This window comes from Cheilinus undulatus, linkage group 21 (genome assembly GCF_018320785.1).
Source record: "Cheilinus undulatus linkage group 21, ASM1832078v1, whole genome shotgun sequence".
NCBI classification, from domain to species: domain Eukaryota; kingdom Metazoa; phylum Chordata; class Actinopteri; order Labriformes; family Labridae; genus Cheilinus; species Cheilinus undulatus.
Genome location: NC_054885.1, coordinates 13,418,193 through 13,433,026, shown reverse-complemented (window position 1 = coordinate 13,433,026; position 14,834 = coordinate 13,418,193). Strand labels below are relative to the sequence as shown.

Here is a 14,834-nt window from a genome sequence, read left to right as displayed (position 1 = left end):
AAAACAATAGGCTGGTCTGAGACAGGTCAGATCGTGTTATGCCATGCTGCCAATGCCCACACATGAGGTTAAGTTTGTTCTAGGCTTTTGCAACTCTAGAGATATCAGACAAATACTGTAAGCCATTTTGAACTGAATAAAATGTGAAGCTGCATGCCTGTTTAAGGCTTCTGTAGAGGACAGTGTCAAAGAGGGTGGAATGAGATTAACAGTAATACTAAGCCATTATTCCCCAGGCTGGCGTGCGTGACATGTTATGTTGAAGTATTAAACAGCTGATGACACATGCCAGGATGAAATCATGCTAGTCACCTTTATAAGCTGATCATAGAGCCAACTCCAGTTTGTCTGGATGTCTTTTTAAAGCTCTGACTCATGTGAACTTACGTCATCATCTAAGTCATCCTCAGGCGAGGAGTCTTCCTTTGACTCCGTGCTCATGTTGGGGTCATAGTTCAGGGTCCTCCCATTACAGTCGCCATATTCTGTCATTATCGAGGGGCAGAGAGTGGATGCCTGCAGCAGCTCCAAATGCTCCGGCTGTAGTCTGTTGATCACTCCGCCGGCCTCCCCCTTATCTTCCCCACTGTCATCCTCCTCTCCCCCCTCTCCTGACAACAGACTCTCCCTCTCTCCGCTGGTGTCTCTCCTTTTGAGGCTCGGCGCCCTCCCCAGACTGTTCCAACTTGAGCGTCTGCTTCCCCAAGAGCGAGGAGGAAGAGGGGAGCGACGGCCAGGACTTGAGAGGCTCTGGAGAAACAACAAGAACAGTGTGTCACAACGAAAGTGTATCTGTCTCCTCAAGAGTAACAGTGACAATGTATGAGCAAGAATTCCTGTGATTGATTTTGTACTTTCTTTTCCAAACTGTTCTCATGCTCTTCGGCGTCTAAATGAAATTTTGTACCAACTTTACTGAATATGTTAAGTTCAAAGGATTTCCCCTTTTTCCCTGAGCTAACACAGAGTAATTACAGTCTCCCTATTTCCAGATGCAAACACATGAAAACCTTGTTTAATAAGTTACTGCCTCACCTGTCCTCCTCTGTGCAAGCCGCCTACATACTAAGGTTAATTATAATGTCAGAGAATTCAAGACAAATGGATAAAACTTCCACATGTTAGGAGAAGGACATTATAAGATTTCCTCCTTACAGAGTCTAGAGTCCTCTGAGAAGAATTAAAGGAGCTGAGGCATCCTGTATTTTAGATTTTGGTGATTTCAGGGTTACTGGCAGATTGGAAGTTCCAAAGCCTGTTATAAACTCAACTGTTCCCTTGTGTAGCACATGAGTCATGGCTTCTCCAATTAACAATGACAGCTAACAGTGATATTAGCGAGCCGGGAGTGAAAGAAATTGGTCCAAGGCTTTCACGATAACAGCCTGAAACTCAGAAATTACTAGTTAATGGTGATGTTAGCCAGCTAAAATTAAGGGAAATAAGTTAAACTCTGACAGTGTTGCAGTTTTAGCCACTTTTACATGCAAGAATCTGGTTGAAATCTGTAGTAATATTAAAGTCTAACTCAGAAATGACTAGGTAATGTTATTGTTCACACAAAACTGATTTAACACTGGCAGCAATACAGTTTGAAACTCACAAATAACCAGCAAACAGTGATTTTAGCTAGCTTAAAGTGCAAAAAAGGGGTAAAGGTTAACAGCATTAGTATGTAACCCACACATTACCTGCTAACTGTGATATTAGCGAGCTAAAAGTTCAATAAGTCGGTTTCTACTTGACAATATTACAGTCTGTAATTCCCAAATGATTCACAAATCTTCATGTTAGCTAGCTAAAAAAAAAAAGTTAACAACATTACAGTTTTACACTTACAAATTACCAGAAATCAGTGATGTTTGCTAGCCAAGGAGAAGAAATTGATTAAGTTTGACAGCATTTGGCTGAAACTCACAGATGACCAGCTAACTGTGTTAATAGCTATCTAAAAGTGCAAGAAATTAGTTCAATTCTGACAATTTTACGGTTTAGAGCTCACAACGTATTGGCTAAACACTACTGGATGTTAGCTAGCTAAAAGGGTAAAAATGCTGGCAGTATAGCAGTTTGAGACACATGAATTATTAGCTAACTCACGTTAGCAAGCTAAAGTTCAAGAAAATGTGGTAAAATGGGGGTTTTGTCTGAAAGTTACAAATTACTGGCTGAAGAGGTATGGGCTTACTTAACGTGCACATAATAGATTTTACATGAACAGTAATTTGAAACAACAACACAAAAATAAACTGTTCGTCAGAATACGAGAAATAGGTTAATCTTGGACTATATCCCATTTTGTAACTTACAAATATTGGCTAGCAGGTATTTTAGTTAGTTCAAAGTGAAAGAATCTGGTTGAACTGAGTAGTAGTATTACAGACGGTAACAGACAGACAGTATTAGTCTGAATCATACAAATGGCCAGCTAATGTTGATGTTAGCTAGCTAAAATTGCAAATAATTGGTTAAACGCTGACTGTACTACAGTTTGTAACTCACTAATTTTTGGTTAGCATGTTCACCAGTTAAGAGTGCAGGAATCTTCTGGAACTTAGAGTAATGCAGTCTGAAACTCATAAATTACTCAATAACATTTAGTTAGCTAGCTAAAAAAGCACACTGTGACAGCAATGCAGTTTGGGACACAGTTATCAATCATGTCAGCCAGCTTAAAGTGCAAGAAATTGGTTAAATGTTAGCAGTGTTGTTTGAAACTCACAATATTGGTTGAACATTAAAGTGTGACTATAAATTTGATAAATCCCTGCCTTAAGGTGACATTGTCTAGCTTTAAGTGCAAAAAACTGACTAATAAGTTGGCAGTATTACAGTTTGAGACTTAACTACAAGTTACAAGCAGAAACGTTAGGTGCCTGACAAGGAGCAAGAAACTTCACAGGTATGTTTTGGGGATCTCTGAGACCAATATAAACTTGTATTAAAAGGGTCAAATGTGTGACCTTTAAATGTTGCCAGTATTCGAAGGAATTACAAATTATTAGCTAACAGTGATGTTAGCTTGCTCATACTGCAAGACATTGGTTAGATACTTTAAGTATGACTGAATGAAATTAACAAATCCCAGCCCAGAAGTGATAATGGTGAGCTTAAAGAGCTCAAATCTGATTTAAAGTGGTCAGTATTACAGTTTGAGATTTCCAAGTTACTGCCAGCATTGTTAGGTGTCTAACAGCAGTATTTGCAGGAAATTGATTAAATGTCGACAGTATTACAGAGACTCACAAATTCTATACCATTTCATAACTTTTGCTGGCATTCGACAAAGTCACCTCCACAGTAGGTACCTTTAGGTAGCTAAGCCATATTTGGGATATACAGTGTTTTACATTACTCACGAGAGAATGCTGGTCAAAGGCTAAAGAGGGGTCAATAGACGTGGAGCTTCCCCGGCGAGACTCTGCACGACCAAGTCCGGCCTCTGAGAGGCCCAGTCCCATCTCACTATACTGAGGCACCCCCATAAGGTCATCTCCAAGGATGGAATCGGGTCCTAAGGAGCCTTTAGGAGTGGGCATGGGCGTAGCTGCTGTACGCATTATTATGGGAGGAGCCATTGTGCCACGTGGGTCGACATGACCGTTAGCTGTCATCATTAGAGAGTACATTTTGAGCTCTGTTGATAAAAGGAGAAAAGGGAATGAAACTTTAATAACGTTTATCAGTGTAAAATGTTAACTACAAGCTGACATAGTTAGCTAAGAGTGAAGTTAGCATGATATTAGTTTAACACTGGTTTAGCCAATACATAATACATTGATTTTAAGTGTAATAACATAAAAAAGAAAATCAAACTATTGAATGTGACTGAACATTTGCAGTGATGGGACCTACCAGTGTCTCTGAGCTGTTCCACCTTCTCGTCCTCCTCAAAGTTGTCGGATTTCTTCTCGTCGTCTGACTCTGATCGATTAGCATCACCCTGAAAACAAATATGAAAGATTATGGCATTTCTTCCATACTTCTGATGCCTATTTTCATAATCAAGTTTGAGCGGCACATGAAAGCGGCTGCATTCAGTGTTTGAAGGGTAATTTTGTGTCTCAGAGCTCGCTATGCTCCTTGACACACATAATAACAGGGTTTGATGAGTAAAGATTGGCGATTTTAATTGATTAGTGTGTGTGAGTGTTACAGGCTGATTGTAATCTTCTTTCTGTCATCCCCTCTAAAGGCAGCTGTGTCTTACTAGAAGTGGCAGTTTTGTAATTGAGTGTCCAGACCTGTGGTCTTCAGATGGCTCCTTAGGGAGATAATTAACAGAGAGAGAAGACCCCGATACAGTGTTCACTCTGCTAATACTGCTAAAGAAGAGATTTTAGTTTTACTTTGGTCTCCTGGATTTATCTAACAGCTTAAGAATATAAACTATGAAGAAATAAACCTTCAATCTAATGTCCTAAAAAGTTGGCACATTTTGTAAAATGTAAATAAAAGCAGACTTGATTTACTTTTTTTAGAAGTTTCATGTTTTCTTAAAAGAAAATGAAAATCTCATTTCAAATTTGATGCACTTGTCAAAAAAGCTGAGGCGACGGCAAAAAGCCTCTGGGAATTTGGCTTGAAATGAAAAATTAAATCTGATATTAAAATGTGATGTGTCATCTGGCATCCACAAAATTCTGAGTGAAAATAAACATTCATGATTGAAATCTTCTTTAAAACAGCTCATTCTGGTAATTTAGAGAAGAATTATCATTGTAAATTTACCCAAACTAATAGGAGATTTCATCTGTGGTTTTTAAGGAAACTTAAGGGAATTTCCCCCTAAAGATTAAGAAGTTTTCCAAGATTTTTGGAGGGAGTTTTCTTTTGGCATTTCCCCTGGAACTTCTGGTGCTCTGCTCTGGGGATTCTCCTCTTGACTATGAAAAAAATTTACAAGGAATAAGAGACATTCAGGACTTTTCTCTGAAACTTTCAGAAATCTTCTCCAGCAATATCTCAGGGATTTTCAGAGGAAATGTTAGGGAATTTTTATATTTAATTTTATGGGTTTTATCTGGGATGTTTCCCAAAAATGTTCATGAATCTTCTATAATACTTTAAAAGATTCTTTATTCTTAATATTATATATCTTTTACCTTCAGACTCTTTGTTCTGTCACATTTCTATAAAGGGTTTCAAATAACTTGATCTTTTTTAAATAAACCCAAATGATTGACAAATACATCAGACATTTGTATCACCATTTCTAACTGTGGACCCTGTTGTGGGTCCCAAGGGTAGACTAGTTGAGAACCACTGGTTTAGACCATTTCTCAGGACTGTGTGAGTGTGGCGGCTTGTATATTGATTAGCAAATGTTCATGCAATGCTGAGTTGCATCAGGACCGTAATGACCTAAAATACAAAACCTTGTGTCTAGCGACTTCTCCGAACACACCTGCTCCTTCTCCTCTCTTAGCAGACACACGTTGTCTCATGTTCCTTCTTGTTTGTGCCGACACATCATGTGCTTTCACTCATAATTTCATTGAACAATCTCTCATGTATGTACAGTAGGACCTAATGAGCACCACAGTGTGGGGCTGCTTGACATGAGCGGTAAAGTTGCATTAAAGACGAGCAGCTGTGTGTATTATATCAAAATGTGTTTTTTTCCATGATTTGCCTCAAAAAGTTAAATTCTAGATTCATTTGATACAAAGTGAAATATTTCAAGACTTTGATTTGTTTTAATCTTGATGAATACAGCTTACAGCTCACAAAATCAAAAATCTACTATCTCAAAATATTTGAATATTGTGGAAAAAGTCCAATTAACAAAGGTTAACTGACCCCTTATTCTCTCATTCTGGTTCAGTACACACAACTACAATCATGGGGAAGACTGCTGCCTTGACAAATGTCCAAAAGACAATCACTGACACCGTCCACAAGGAGGGTAAGCTACAGAAGGCCAACGATTAAAGGGCGGGATTTTCTTAGAGGCTGTATCAGAGCATATTCATGGAAAATTGACTGGAAGAGAAAAGTGTGGTAAGAGCAATCACACAGATGTGTGCAGGAAATGGGCTACAAGTGTCATGTACCTTGTGTTGAGCCAATCCTGAACCACTAATACTATAAGGTTCTCACCTTGGCTAGGGAGAAAAAGAACTGGACCGTTGCTCAGCCTTCTAGTAGGAGATCTTAGAGCACTTTATGCCTCCATCTGCTGAAAAGCTTTAAAGAGATACTGGTTTCCTTTTCCAGCAGGACTTGGCTCCTGCCCACAGTGGAGCCAAAACTACCTGTGTTTGACTGGACAGCCAACTGGCCTGACCTGAACCCTGTAAAGAATCTCTGGGAAGCTGTCATGAGGAAGATGCGAGACACCAGACTCAACAGTACAGACAAGCTGAAGGCTGCTATCAGAGCAACCTGGGCTTCATAACACCCAAGCAGTGCGACTGACTGATTGGCTCCATGTCATGATGCATTGATGCTGTTAGTTGTGTAAAATCTCAATCTACTCAGTTCATTAATGAGCATATTTTTCAGAAAGTCAACATGTCTGTATTATAAATCCTTTTTTTGGCCTGATGTTTTATGATATCCTAATATTTTGAGGAAGTGGATTTTGGATCATCAACATTAAAACAAAAGAAAGTCTTGAAATATTTCACTTTGCATGAGATTAATCCAGAATATGTGGAAGTTTCTTTTCCTGAATTAAATCACAGAAGGTACGTATGCATTGTAAATAATCTAACATATATGCCAATGTTATATTACACCCAGTTCCTCCTTAAAAAAAGTTTATTCTTACCTCGGCCTGGAAGCCTTCAACCAAGATGGCCACAAGCAAATTGAAGAGCACGTAATTTCCAAATGTCATGAGAGCGACGAAGTAAAGAGCGGCCCATGGAGAGGTGGAGGCCATGCCGTTATACAACACCACGTTCCAGTCCTCCTGGGTCAGAATCTACAGATTGAATACAAAACACAGAGAGGGTTAGGCATGAATATGGAAGCATTGGAAGGGAAAAGATGGATGGTGGCAAAAATAGCCCAAGACGGCAGGAATGTCAGGTTTAGGCATGTATCATTTGAAAACAAGAACAAAGATAAAGCCTCAGTGGATGGCATAAACAGATAGAAAATGCCCTTCGATGAAAGGAAAGAAGTTAAAGAAAGAAAGACAGGGTGATAAATCACAAAGTATGATACACAATATTAGCCTATACAGCTCTTCTGGGTTCTATACGCTTTATAAATTCCAGAATTGAGCTACTTTATTGCTATTGTGCTGCAATACTTCAGCTACACATGGGATTACTGTAAGTGTATGCGGGCGTGTGTGTTGGTGCCTGTGTTTAAATCAATGTGAATGATGAAAGCGTTTTAAAAGTAGGACGCTGTTCATGATGCAGCATGAAAGCTCACTCCGTCTCTGCCCACTCACAGAGCACTGTGGCAGGAAGGCAATCCACCCTGCTGTCTGCGTGGATGTGGCGATGCAAGAATACACATGATAGAAAAGTGAGACATTAAACTGCCTTCTTCTGTGTTCCTCCTTTCTGCTGACGCATCTGGTATAGAAAAAGAGGATGATCTTTCTAGAGTGATTGAACACACAGAGAGGGTAAAATATAAAAACAGTGGTGCTAGAGTGTGTGCATAAGCAGAATTTTTCATTTCACAGCTTTTGACTTATGAGCACAGCCTTGCTTCTTCCTGCATGTAAAAGGATTTTGTGAGCTGGATTCCCAAGTGACACACTCTGCCTTTGTTAGCAGGTTTATTTCTTAGAAGCAGGGGTGTGTCTAGAGGGTGGCCTGGGGAGGCATGGTCCCCCCTGATGGGGGTTGCAGAAAATATAAAGAATTCAGTTTTCTTAAATTTTGCTTTTTAGGATGTAATATTATTAGCATGTTAACAGATCAGGAGATATTAGCTTGAAAAGGGAATGATTGGTTTCGGCAGATATTGAAATTTCTGCCAGTATTAACAGCTGATTCATCAGCCAGACATTTGCAGGAGCTCCAAATAAATCTGTGCAGTTTAAAGCAGAATCAATGAATTATCTCACAAAATAGTTTTTCGTTTTCATCTTCACTCCTTAAACTTTGTAGTGCTATTTTTAGCACTTTGTCATGATTGTTTCAGGGAACCACCATACAAACCTGCTGTTAAATTAGGAGAAATTATTTTTATAACAGTTGTTATTATATAAAATATATAAAGTTACAAAAACATATTACAAAAATAAAATAAAATTGGTACCAGGATAGGTATTGGCTAGTGCCGCAATGTTAAAAACAAGATAACTGACATTAAAGTCCCTGTAGAGTGATAAAAATCTTTATTTTGTGTTTGTTGTATGACTGGTGGCTGCTATATTATTAACCACCAGGCCAAATTTCAATCATGAAAAACATCTCTAAGTTTATAAAATTATGCTTCAAAATCATGAAAAATGAGGCAATAAAATCTGTTCTAGAATGGTGTGGGCGTGTCAGTTGAATGACGCCACGCCCACTCATGAGAAATACCATCCTCTAAAATAAAAAAGAACCTGAATGGAGGAATCATCTGTCTGCTCTCCTGGGCCACATTTTGTCACACCAGGCAGACGATCTGGAGCTAAAAAGCCTGTTTCATTACCTCTTCCTGCATTTAACTCTTTAGGTATTCCTAACATCTCATTTTCTGAGTTTTGAGAAGTTACAGTATGTCCCTCCCTTTTGTAAGACAACCTCATTGTTAAATTGATGCTGAAAACACTCCATTTCCTAATGTTGATCTTCAAAATAAAAGTCTGTCATGATGATTAGCATTGGAGGCTTTTACTATGACAGACTTGGCAGGAGTAGAATGTGTCTGTTGTCGGATTTTTCCTAAACTTTAGCATCGCAACGCTAATAGACAAGAGTGATTAAACTGTTTCTACTTGGAGAGGGACAACAACAACCCATTTCTTTTTAACATCCAGGACTTAAGACAAGTGAAACATGGATTAAAACACACCTTCAACAGGTAAGATATTTGTTACCGCTGCATCTGGTTCAAGTGAAGACTATACAAGCACTCCAGCAATTAGCCTGCCCCCTGACCTTAAGGTAAACTCTTAAGGGATTAAATTTACTGTTTTCTGGCACAAACTCTGTTATACTGCTTTAATGACTCGTGACCTTCATAGCTAATATATTTGGGAAACTGACCTCACAAAGAATAAAAACACAGCATGTAACTGGCTGTTAACTTTCAGTGAAGGAAGCGACATCAAGTAAAAACAGGCTGAACTGACATGAACTGCTCAGTGATTTTGTAGAATTAGGGGTGTGGGGTAATTCTCTATAGTTACTGGTGATGTCATGGGCTCCCATGTTTGCTTTGCTCAAATTAAACCGAGCCAGGAAAAAAACTTTCTAACAGTCTAAATCAAATATTTAGTCACACATAGATCTCTGTGTTTTCACGTTTACAGCAACCTTATTCCATTATACCTAGTGTGTTAAGACACGCATTTTTGACTCACTTTACAGGGACTGTAACCACACCAAACAGTACTTAAAGGGGCAATAAAACATGCGGTTAATCCAATAAAAAGGCACTAATCATGGACCTTAATGGCATTATGATTAATTGCATAAATGCTGACAGCCCCAAATAATTAGTTTTAATATTTTTTTAATAAGTCACGTACAGTACAGTACATATTGTACTTATCTGTGTGACAGTAGAACAGTTTTTCAGAAGGTGCAAGGATAACTTAGCATCGAGCAGGCAGTGTGTGGTAAAACCATGAGGGTGAATGCATGAGCAATCGCATAGCCAGCACACCACCAACCTAACACAGCCTCCTTATGGTCATGAGAAAGACTATATCACATGTACAGGTGGTGTAATGTAAAAAAACAACCTCCAAAATGTTTCATTTTATTTTCAATTTTTTCTCGGGGCGAGCCCTAGAATTTATTTTGTGACCATGAGGTTGTTATTGAGGGGTGGTAGTCTTCCAAGAGAGCCAAGATGCCATTCTCTCACCCTCATTTCCTACTCAATCCATTGTTCTTTGTAATCAAGGTGTGCATGCTCCCAAAAAAACAGCTAAGACTGCTCCAAAAGGATTTTATTTCTATCTATTTTATGACTGTTATGAATGATAATGCATGTGGTTGAACGTATATGGACATGCAGTGAATGCTCTCTGTGTTTTAGGAGATGTTCAGAAATGATGTAGTTCAGTTTGCAGTGACAAAAAGCATTCTTTTTACTCTTAAAGCTTGGTAGAAAACCAGTGGAATGATACACTGTTGAGTTTGAATAAAAACCGACCTGGAACACAGTGACGATGGCCCAGAGCAGGGTGTCAAAGTTCTTGCGGTCAGGGATGGTGTCACCGTTTTCTTGCCGAAGACCAAATTTACAGCCGAACAGATGCATCCCCAGAATACTGCAGGAAAAGACACAGTCAATATACTTTAAATGCACAACATTTTTACCAACAATTTCAATACAACACGATTACAAAATACGCATAACTGAAATCAGTGTATGTGTGGATGAGCTGCAGGTGTGTGTACCTGAAGGTGAAGATGAAAAGCATCAGCAGCATGCAGAACGTGGCAACATTGTCCATGGTCTTCATTAACACCACCAGCTGTCTCCTCAGGGCGGGCAGGAAGCGAACCAGCTTCAGAACCCGCAGCAGACGAAACGTTCGCAGGACCGACAACCCACCGTCTGCTTGACCTATTATCTCCCACACACTGGAAAACACAGTAAAACACCATTTCAGCACCTAGAAGTTTGAAATTTGTTGCTTTTGTTTAAATCAGCACTGCCTATAAGCATCAATCCTGAACTTTATTTTTAGTTGTGTAATTCAATTTAAGAAATCATTAAAGTGATTCCTCTTAAGTCACATCATAAGCATGACACATTTATTAAAAAAAATCCTATGGTTCGATATGGCTTCTGTCACACTGAATGACAGCCAAGCAGCAAATCTCAGGCCCTGACAGGATGGGGAATCTGCTGCTGCAGCAGGCGATGCTGCTCCTGTGTGATCCATCATGAGAGTGTCAATCTGAGCTATTGTAAAGATGGATGCCGCAGCAGTGAACCTGACGCTTAGGACCCACTGACTGACAAGCTAGAGAAGATATAAGAACAGGGGGCTGGCTCCTATAAATCCAAGCTTCACTGTTGTCTGGTAAAAATTTTATCACTACACACAGAGATGGGGCATCTTTTTGTTCATCTGTTAGATGATAATTATGACTTTTGTTTAATTTCATTCAATCTTTTGTGTTTTTACACATTTATATAGATATCTGGACTATCTAACAACTCACAAAATGTGAAATAAGCCAACCCTGTCATTTGTTCCTGGTCCTACTTAGTCTGACAACATGAAATCTGATCAGAATCTGCCCTCTCTATGACTTTACAATGAGTTGTTATAATAATACTGGCCCCTCATCAGGTATCCAAACCCATAGATCTCCACCCACAAACATGGATGGGTATGTCAGAAAGGACTCATTTGCATTTAAAGAGACACACACCAAACCAACCATTCTAGGATGGTTATTTCAAGCTGATTTATACAGGACCAAAAACCTCCTTAAGAGCTTGATCCATTATATTTTAGGTTTATGATAAGTCAGTTAACTATAGCAAAGCTTTGGGATTCGTTAACTGTTTTTGGTTACTGGAAGTCACATGTATCGTGTGGTGCTGGACATGGAGGGAAGAGAATGAAAGTCTGTGAAACAGTGTCAATTTTGACAACTATTTTGAATTTTATTCTCAGTCTTAGTCTTTAGATTAAATGCCTTTTAAGTTTTAGTCACATTTTAGTCATTTCTACCCTTTAATAGTTTTCATCTACTTTTTGTCAACAAAAACTCAAAACATTTTAGTTTTAGTCCAAAAAAAGTCCTCACAGTTTAGTCTTTACTTTTAGTCCAAGCATTTATCCTCCTGCCTAAATCTGGTACCAAATCATGGTAGTGTTTTCTCTGTGCTCTGCCTTACCTGGGGTCCCTGCTATGTACATCTGAGAAGCAGAATAGATAAAGATGCATTTTGACAGATTTACCCACAGTTGAAAAATAATATGGATTTTGAATGTCTGACGAAAACGAAATTACGTTTTAGTCTTGTTTTAGACATCTTAACGAAAACAAAACCTACCTTTTGGCTATCCTTAGTCTAGTCTTTCTCACAGAAAAAAAGTCGTTGGCAAACATTTTTAGTCTGAGTTTCAGAGTCTGAGTTTAGTCTGATTTAAAGAAGCTGGTTGTGGCTGTGTCTCTCTCAAAGCAGCGGCTCAAAACCCTGCTCTCTGCTAGCATCAATAGTTGGTTGATGTTTATGAACTGTATATGAGTGGACACAGGGATAAACATAGTTTACACTTCCATACCTTTTTATAATACAAAAAATATGGGTTAAATTACCTTATTATTACAATGATGCTGTCAAATATGTTGTACGGGTTCCTGATGTATCCAAACAAGCCAAAAGCGAGCAGCATGAAGCCCATCTCCAACACAAACATGCTGGTGAAGACGATGTTACTAATCTCCAACACATCTGTTAACTCCTCGGGCTGGAAGGAGAGAAAACAGAGAGTATAAAGACAAAAGAAGAAAAAAGCAGGCAAGAAAGTAAGTGAGAAAGAAAGGAGGAAGGAAGGAAAAGGGGAAAGAACAAGTAAGTTAATATTTCCAGTCTGTTGCCCCAGAGTTGTAAAACCCCCTTCGGTCTTAGAGCCCCGAGCTGAGACATTATAAATCAAGTTCAGAGCTGCAGTCAGGCCCAATCAATCAAATGGGAACAACAGCAGCAATCCATCAGTGCAGATCCCCTCCACTTACCTCACAGTACAGTCAGTGATCCAGCACGCTGTAACTGAGGGGCCTCTCATAAAGAATCATGCTGAGTCGTTTATGGAGAGCGCAGCAGTTTTGTGCTCTGGTAAATGCATTACAGGGCCAAACACTCAGCTTTATCTTATAGATGCTGGAGTTTTACACCTCCTATACTTTGGAGCTTTGACATTTTTAGCATCTCATTTTGTTTCTCACCTGCTTAAGTAACTCAAAGCATTAAAAAAGTCAACAACATCTTAAAAAATCTAGTTTGATGCTTATTTATGAAGTTATAAGACAGAATTAAACCCACTCCAGCTTATCAGTTCTTTAAAAAATACTTCTAAAGTTTCTTTGATGACTTTTTAGGGGGTAACAAAACAGAATAAACTAAATACAGATGTCTCTGTATGACCTATAATGGTAAGCACGACTGATAATTTCTCTGTAGTTATTTGATTCAATTATCACCCCTGTCACAGGGGAGGAGTGATTTAGGCAGATTTTTTTCGTGTCACACAAAAAGTTCATTCTACACTCACCAGCCACTTTATTAGGAACACCTGTTCAATAGCTTTGACACAAATGGCTAATCAGCCAATCACATGGCAGCAACTTAATGCATTTAGGCATGTAGGCCTAGTTAAGATGACTCACTCACTTGAGCATTGTTGCTGACCATGTCAATCCCTTTATGACAATAGTGCACCAATTGTCTGATGGCTACTTCCATCAAAATAATGCACCATGTCACAAAGCTCATATCATCTCAAACTGGTTTATTTAACATGACGATGAGTTCACTGTACTCCAGTGGCCTCCACAGTGACCAGATCTCAATCCAATAGAGCACCTTTGGGATGTGGTGTAATGGGACATCATGGATGTGCAGCAAACAAATCTATGGATGTGTGATGCTATCATGTCAATATGGATCAAAATCTCTGAGGAATGTTTCTAACACCTTGTTGAAACAATGAAGAATTAAGGCAGTTCTGAAGGCAGAAGGGGGTCCAGCCTGGTACCTAATAAAGGCAAGGTGTACCTAATAAAGAGCCAGTGAGTGTAGACAGCATTGTTACTACCTGGGTCTTGCACTTACAGAGCCTAAGCTTGTTGAAGGTGGTAACGCTATGGCAACTTGGGGCCACGTGGTACGTTCTTTCATTAGGGCACACGGCTCTTATGTTTTTTTGTTTTTTTTTAAGTATTTCAGTGGGAATTTTCATGTTAAACAAAGGAGACAAAGGATCGAGATGTACATACTGAAAACGTTAATGGTTGTTTTTAATTCCTTTAACCAATGTAAGCCAATAGTATCATATTTGAAACACTCACATATGAAACCCCTGTCTAATCAACATGATCAATAAATTACTTATAAGCTTTCTGAACACAATCTGATAAATTATCTATAAAATGCCCTCCAGTGGATTATCAGTTGCCTAAAACATCTAATGTATCAAATTTGATAAAAAAAATAAAATATATGTGAAAATTGTATGGCATTTTTTAAAATCTTATTTTGATGGAGGGTTTAATAAACATCTCAGTACCAAAAAAATGAGGATTTTTTGAATTATCAGGTTTTAAGGGTTTAAACTTCCCAACTTGTCCCATAAATCTGTGCATGGATTTTAATTATGGAAACAGTGAACCCTACTAAATAAATGTTTTTAAACCATTCACTGTAGTACATTAGCGAGCATTACAATTTAGCATTTTAGCCTGTGAACCAGAATTGTTGTCTCATGTCACGCACTGCAGTCTCATTAAAACTAATTAGAATTCTCTTCATTAGGGAATCACAAAATAATAAGCTCTGAGACCATTTAGCATCCTGGCCCATGTAGTATAAAAGCAGACGGACCAGTTCAGGAGAAATAAACACACTGACAAGATTAAAATATAAAACCAGCTGTGCTGCTAACAGCATGTCTAGGGTTATTCTTCAGCCTCCTCCCTGCACTAACATGCAGTGTTGCATCCTATGCATGTTAA

General features: G+C 38.7%; 1 protein-coding gene across 1 annotated transcript in view; it reads right to left on the bottom strand.

Moving 5' to 3' along the window:
- The window catches only part of cacna1ha (calcium channel, voltage-dependent, T type, alpha 1H subunit a), a 211,967-nt gene that overhangs the window by 42,120 nt on the left and 155,013 nt on the right, over positions 1–14,834 (bottom strand). Inside the window, exons 13-19 of the mRNA XM_041817429.1 lie at positions 12,420–12,571; positions 10,536–10,721; positions 10,288–10,405; positions 6,776–6,931; positions 3,856–3,943; positions 3,360–3,637; positions 388–750 (exon numbers count right to left, since the gene is read on the bottom strand). Coding sequence (XP_041673363.1) covers positions 388–750; positions 3,360–3,637; positions 3,856–3,943; positions 6,776–6,931; positions 10,288–10,405; positions 10,536–10,721; positions 12,420–12,571 — 1,341 coding nt within the window. The remainder of the gene's footprint in view (positions 1–387; positions 751–3,359; positions 3,638–3,855; positions 3,944–6,775; positions 6,932–10,287; positions 10,406–10,535; positions 10,722–12,419; positions 12,572–14,834) is intronic.